At 32.9% G+C, this 7,457-nt stretch overlaps 1 protein-coding gene across 1 annotated transcript in view; it reads left to right on the top strand.

The window, feature by feature from the left end:
• The first annotated feature begins 2,290 nt into the window (after positions 1 to 2,290).
• The window catches only part of LOC106464998 (cytosolic non-specific dipeptidase-like), a 64,910-nt gene continuing 59,743 nt past the window's right edge, over positions 2,291 to 7,457 (top strand). Inside the window, exons 1-2 of the mRNA XM_013925188.2 lie at positions 2,291 to 2,631; positions 4,836 to 4,959. Of these exons, the coding sequence (XP_013780642.1) occupies positions 2,597 to 2,631; positions 4,836 to 4,959 (159 nt within the window). The 5' untranslated portion in view covers positions 2,291 to 2,596. The remainder of the gene's footprint in view (positions 2,632 to 4,835; positions 4,960 to 7,457) is intronic.

Genomic DNA, 7,457 nt, shown 5'->3' on the forward strand with positions numbered 1-7,457 from the left:
CATAATTAGGCCATCCATGATCTTCTTCATCTCTTTCCACTTTGCTGGGGCTATTCTTTTTGGAGGGATCTTTATTGGATGGTGATTGCCTTTGTTTATTCTGTGCTCCACAAGGTCTGTGCAGCCGAGATCATGATCTCCTTTCGAAAAGACGTATGCATAATTCGCCAACTTTCCCTAACCTAAAGAGCCTGTGATGATGACAAATGGACTATACTCTTCTTATACAGGTCAGTTAAATGTTCTGGGAGAGGACGCCCTTTCTTTGTGGTCAAATTTCTTACCTTAACATTGACTGGATCTACCTCCTAGCACACACTTCACATTTAGAGAAATTTGCCACTGTTATGGGTACTACTTGATGACCTGCCACAAGTGACCTTCCAATCTTCACATCTGCTGACCTTGATGGGTCTTCTACTGCTTCCACAAGTATCGAGCTTCCTTGGGGATGTTCATTTATTCTACACCAAATTATCTTCTCTGACATAGGGGTATTGTAGTTGACTTAAGTGCTGTGACATGCAAATCAACAGATACAACAACACTTACCAGAATTTGGCCTTTGTTGTTCTCAATCGTCATCTTATCGAAGTTAACTACACACTTCCTCAGTAGTAAGTTGTCCAACCCTAGTATCCATTGGTCTTCAATGTCAGCCAAGTATACTTTCTGTCTGTTCTTCATGCCCATGAGCTCAATAGTTACCCACAACCTTGCATAATGTCCTGTCACACCACAGAGTTTCTGTATGGCTTCTGGTACTCCTTTGTGATCTAGCACCTTGGTGCTCACAAGGGTTTGCTGAGATGCAGAATCTATGATAAAGTTGCACTTTTGGCCATCCAGCTTTCCTGTCACGTAGACACTATGTGTGCTTGCCATTTTACACTTAGCTGTTGGGACTTTCACAATGAGGGTTAGTGGGCATCCCTCAGCACCAACCACTACTGGTTTCCCCGAAGCTGACTTATTGGTAGTATTCTTCTTACACTGGCTCTTCATATGTCCTTGCTCTACACAGTTCCAACAACCTTTCTGGGTAGCAGCCTTTCCTGCCGTGGCATCTTCCCTGTGTGATATTTTACAATAATTAAAAAAAAATTAGTCAGATAACTAGTTACATGGAATGGAAGAAGTAAACCAAAACGAATAGGTGTTTCAAAATATTTCATTGCTACTTATAAATTATTTAATATCAGTACATAAAGCTACAGGCAGTACAACTTCATCACTAATGATTGAAAGAAAATTTACAGTGCCACGGGGCCTTCTGTTCTAACATTCAGAGGTTAGTCACTCAGCAGGGTTTTACACAAAATATACAGAGAGACTAGCGAACACCATTGATGTTATACATAACTTTATCTGGGAAATTTTTTATCAGCTAATGATAAAATGAAAAGTTGCTGTGATGCTAATAGTAACAAGACTGGATTTCGTCGAGGTGATATAATGATCCAAATGACCCAAAAAATCCGTCATATCAATATATCACGTTATAAGAGTACTCCATTAACTCTTTTTAACAACATTTTGTTTTGACTTTTAATCTTTTATTCAAATACTTTTCTCATTCAAAGGTTTATACTGTTACGACAGCGGAAGTCACGTGACGCTAGTAACACGTTATGATATTCTAGAAGGATCATGTCTGTTCGTGGCAACTCTGGTCTTTTCAACGCGGCCTCTATTCTTGTATATAAGTGCACCAGATAAAGCGAAATTAATTAATCGGAAGAAGAGAATTGCAGACAGACAGAGACGGACAATTGAGTCAAGCGCGGTAGTGACCATAAGTAAAGTGCGTGAATCGTTGTGAATTATAGCGTGTGTTGAAGTTTAATGACTGTGGAGATTAAGTGTATCGCAAAGTTGAGTTGAGAAAGACTAAACTATTTTTATTTAAGAAAGGCTTGTATCGCTGAAGTTTCTGGGAAAGAATTTTTACGGAAAATTAACAAACGAACAGAGACGTAACAATACACTGAACAGGAATACTATACTGTTCTAAACAATTAAGAAATAATCGAAGTTTTCTATATTCTCTCTGAATATATAACTACTGTTATCAAATGGTGTCAATGGCACCCCCCCTATTATTCGTTCATTTTGCATGGCCTTCTTAAATAAGAAAATGTAAATGTAATTGCTATAGATTTTGTTTAATACATTTATAACTATAACCAATACAGGATCCAGCTTTTCTTAACTATAGGAACAAATAAGACATAAATTGGGATCAAATCTAAAATACATCTGGAATTAAAATGAGGAACTACATTAACTTGAGGTGGGCAACGGTATTTCAGAGGAACCTAGTTCTCTGGCTCCTTCGCAAGTATTTGTCCTGATTGTAAAAGACTGTGGAAAAGCACATTGAGTCAATTAGTTAATGTGAATTGACAAATTTTTTTCACATCCAATAGTTTTGAACATTGTCGATAGATGGCAAAGATTGGGAAAAACTTTTTAAGTTTAATATCATTTCCTGATTGCCTAGAAGACTTTAGGCCATTACATTTCAAATAGCTAGTGGTGAAACATCGAATTATTGTCATTTCCCTCAGATATTAGTATTATTTTTGAATTAATTATGGCAAGTACAGTAGATTTGAGTAAGATATTCAGGTGAGTTTTGTTGATAATTTACTTCTTTAACAGTATTTTAATCAATTGCAAAAATCAGTTAAAAACTTGTATTATTAATATTAATTATTATAACTTTTAGTTTTAAGTTGAGACAAATTATTAAATTTCCACTTGAAGCTTTGAAAGTGAAACTGAAAGGTAACTTTTCGTAACTCGGACAACTATTACTAGCAGTAGCAGTATTAAGACTGTTTCATTTCTTTTTAAAAACTTATTTTATGATTAGACATGTAATGATGTATGAAACTGAAACTAATTTCAAAAACAATAGAGTGAATAAAGCCCTTGTAAGTAATTATTTTATAATCAATGAATTTCATTAGTTCGAACAAGGCGAACATAGACATGATGGTTTCATGTTATTTATTATATAATTATTAAATAATTACAGTCTGTAAACACTTGGATATGGTAATTCGTAATAATCTCTTTTTTACTCATTTAGTTCCATTGCTGTGTTCATGGACAAATTACTTAGTTTCCAGTGTCAGAATTAATTTATACGAAGATACACAATAAAAACAAAAACTTATTTTAACATTTCGTTGCACTGTTGAAACTAGATAAACTTTGTGAAGTTTAAAGGGGAATACCCCTAATTCATGGTGATACAAAATTCCAAACAGCTATGTCCAGAACTTTATCATCAACTTAATCTAGTTTCCCCAGCATAAGAGTAATTAATGTTGTGAAATTAATATACATGACCTACAAAATTTAAGACTAAACAACTTAGCCCATTCCACCAAGTACTGTAGTTGAAATCTCTAGTACATCATCTTCAGCACAGTTTGCAATGCCTATTGATGCATACTTAATGAAATAAGTAAATATGTTATCAGTTATGTTAATAAGAATGAGAAATAGCAAAAGATCTAGTACAGATCCTTGAGGTGTACCGCTAGTAGCATTAATCCACTGACTTCATCCCATTAATAACAGTCTTATGCTTTCTACCACCTACCTAACTCTGAATCCATTTAACTAATTTCCTGCTCCAATAAAAGCTTTGTAAAGTCTAAGTATACTAAGTTAACTGAATTTCCATATCTGGATTGAATGTACCATTTTCAAAAAAATTTATAAAATTTGTAAGACTTGACCTACCCATTCTAAATCTATGTTGACCTTCTATGATTATGAAACTAGGCTAAATGCTCTTGTACTGTTGTAGAGTGTTTTTACTAATTTCCCAACAACTGAAGTGAGTCAAGTAAAACTAACTGGTTGATAATTACTTGGATATGTACCTTTCCATTTAAACAAATTGGTGTGACATTCGTGAACCTGCAGTCTTTCAGCACCTTGACATTAGTAAAGGATTAAATCAAAATTAAGGTTAGTATATTTTGTTTCCTTCATTATTCTAAAATAAATAGTATCTGGCCAAAGTTTCTCATCTTCCTTCAATTTTACAATCATGATTCTTTTCAGTTCTGGCTTAACCCTTTCATTGCAGCTGGGAAATATACATCACAGCTGACAGGAGTGTCAAGAGCCAGCACTAGCCCTGGGACAAACATCATCGCCAAGCCCCCTTTCTCTTTCTTAACAATTTAAAGGACTTATTAAAAAAGGTCCTAAATTAGGACAGCAATGAGTTCATAAATTAGGCAAAATCATAGCAGCAGCCATTTTGAGCTTGCAGTGTAAGTGTAAAAAAGTTAATAAAGTAACAACAAATATCTATGATGTAACAAATATATATTAATTATTACTGAAATTATTATTTCAATCATTCTTAATGTAACAAGCATCTGTATGCAAATAAAAACCAAAAACATTGCTTTTTGTGTTTAAATGAAGATGTAGCCTTAAGGTGCTTTATGGCATAACCAGATTTCGTTTGCCTGGGCCCCTGGCCAGTTAACCCCTTGCCCCCCTGTAGGTGGGCCTGCCAGCCACAGTGAATGGTTTACTCCTGGCATTATTCAAAAGAACAGCTGTACTAATGGAATCCAGGGTACATCTTTCCTAGAAAAACTAATCAGACAAAAGCATTTAGATGTTTAGCCACATCATTATCACCAACTAAAACCCTCCCAGCTCCCATTTTAACATATTTCTCTTGATATTGTTATATTTGTAATGAGAATATAAGTGATGAGATGATTTTTGAATGATAATAACAAATCTGCAATTTTTGTATTTAATATTTTACTAATGCATATGTTTATACTCAGTTATATTGATGAACACCAGCAACAGTATATAGAAACACTAAAGAAAGCTGTGGCAATCAGAAGTGTATCAGCATGGCCAGAAACCAGAGAAGAAATAATAAAAATGGTGAAATGGGTAGCTGAGGTAGGGTTTTTTTCAGTTATTCTGTTTTTCATTTGTAGTTTTAAATCTCATGATTATATTTAACACTTTAACTTACAAGTAACTATGCTCCTGTAACTGTTTTTAGTGGTAGTGTACTTATATTATTGTAGTATATCTTCTTTTTTATAAATCTAAGATTCAAAATTTACTATTAAGGTTACACATATAGTAATTTAAGTGTTGAAATATATATGTTAGATTTGGCTTTTTATTCCTAATACATATAAAACTCATTAACTAAGACAAAGAGATTTCTTCATTATCTTTCCATCTCTCTTTCCCATAACTGGATTATATGGAAAACATGATCATACCTAACCTATATAAAAGCCAATGTGTATCATGTCATGCTTGATTTCTCAAAATAGAAGTCATAAAGGCAAAATGCATTTATCTAGATAGAATAGTTCGATTACTGTCTGCCATGGGTGTGTGTGTGCCATGAAGACTTAAGTGTAGTGAGTGTTGGTGTAATAAACCTAAAGTAAAGACATAATGTGGGATTACCTAGCATAGAGCTAGGTGCATAGAATTAATCATGAAAGTAAAAATATCAATTCAATTTTAAACTTAAATCGTTTCTGAATTAAGCTGGAGAATTAAGCTTCTTTGTGGAGAATAATCCTTGAAGCACATTATGGTTGCATCAATAAAATAAGCTTCCAGTCCCAGTAAAAGAGTCTTAACATCTGATGTAACAAGGTTTGTTATTTATTATCACCAGCTTCTTGACCAGTATATAGCATTACTTAATTCAAATATTGCAAAATTCGGTTTAGGAAAATGAAATAAGAAAACACTGTAAATGTAAAACTAGGGAAATAAAGCTTGATAATAATGCCAAACAGTGCAGTTAGAGTACCAGTGTGTTTGGTGCAACAAGAGTAGTGTATTTGTTAAAACAAATACTTAAGAGTTGAAATATACCTGAAACTTCTGAAAATGAGATGAACAACATAAAATTAAATTGGTAAAATGGAATGTCAAAATATGTATGCAGTTTTGTTTGGCCAAAATAATTTAATATACAAAATTTTAGTGAACAGAGTTGTATTGCTGCTATGTGATTTTCAGCCAATGGTTCATGAAAATGTTGAAAGTGGTACACAAAGCAATTGTAAGAAATAAGTATAACCTAAAATATTGTTTTAAATGTTTCATATTTCATTGACAAAAACAATAAAAATACATTAATAAATGACTTGCAGTTGTCAAGTCACTGATTGATCTGTCTAATATTACAATGTAAGTATTTTGCTTAGTAGTACATAGAAAGTTTTGATACACAAAATTTGAAAATCATCACTATGAAATAAGAAAAAAGAAACAATATAACCTCCACCCTAAAGGTAGATGCTAATAAGTGAAATTAATTAAAAAAAGAAGTAATTTTGCCAGACTTGGCTGATTCATACTGTCATCCTAAGTTATGTGTAATACACATATTACTGGTGTGGTGCATGTACTGATACATGTGTTTTTGAAAGTCACTTCCAATGAAAAATTGTATATACAAATAGTAGTCAGTGTTCCTACATAAAATAGATTCCAAAACAAGGATGGGAATTTAAGTGCAACAGATATAAGTACTGCCATTAAAAGCTTCATTTTGCATATTATTAAACCTAAATGTGTTATTTTTATAAGGTCTAAAGGCACTTTGGTTTTATTGGTAGCCCAAACATTCCTGCATGAAATAGGCCTGTAATAATATTTTGGTGAGCCATTATTATAAATCATTAACTAATTACCAGATTTGATTTCATTATTATTTCAAAGCAGAAGGAGTATGTATTGTAAATGCTTATACATTATGGGTATTTATAAAGAGTAGGAAGAAGAGACATTAAAATATGTAGTATTAATAGGGTGTTTTGTTTTTATCTCAGCATTTTTTTGATTGGTTGATTAAAAAAATAAATTATTAAAACACAAATTTGCACTGAAGTTATCTGAACAGTTGCATACATTCAAGTCATTGAACTTTTAACCAGTTAGTGTTCTGAAAAAACCTGTTAGGTTCTACATTACTTGAAACAGTAACTTGTCTGAAAGTGAGATAAGCTTATTTGGACTTAGATGTAGTAGCTTTTCGAAATGTATACTTGAGATGTACTGTTCAAAATGTATAACACTGTGTTTGTGACAGAATAGCTTACAGTTAAATTAAGGACATGATCAAAGGGCAAAGATTGATTAATGTAGTTTGTTTAATATGACATTATCAGAATTTTTTTTATCTTGTTAAGTGATAGGGGTAGAAAACAATGAAGTTGACTACTGTATGAGAATCATTGTAAAGGTAAGAATACTGATAAAGATTCAAGGTTAAAAGCTGTAAACCATGTACTGAACAAAGTTCAGACTGACAAGTTCAGCACGGACTAGGTCCCTGGGGCTGACCTTGTAACCATTTTGTGCTTGTTATAGTTTTCATGCTATAACTTTTAAATTAGTAAGTGTATGTTCACAAAATT

This window comes from Limulus polyphemus, unplaced genomic scaffold, assembly GCF_000517525.1.
Source record: "Limulus polyphemus unplaced genomic scaffold, Limulus_polyphemus-2.1.2 Scaffold1807, whole genome shotgun sequence".
Lineage (NCBI taxonomy): Eukaryota > Metazoa > Arthropoda > Merostomata > Xiphosura > Limulidae > Limulus > Limulus polyphemus.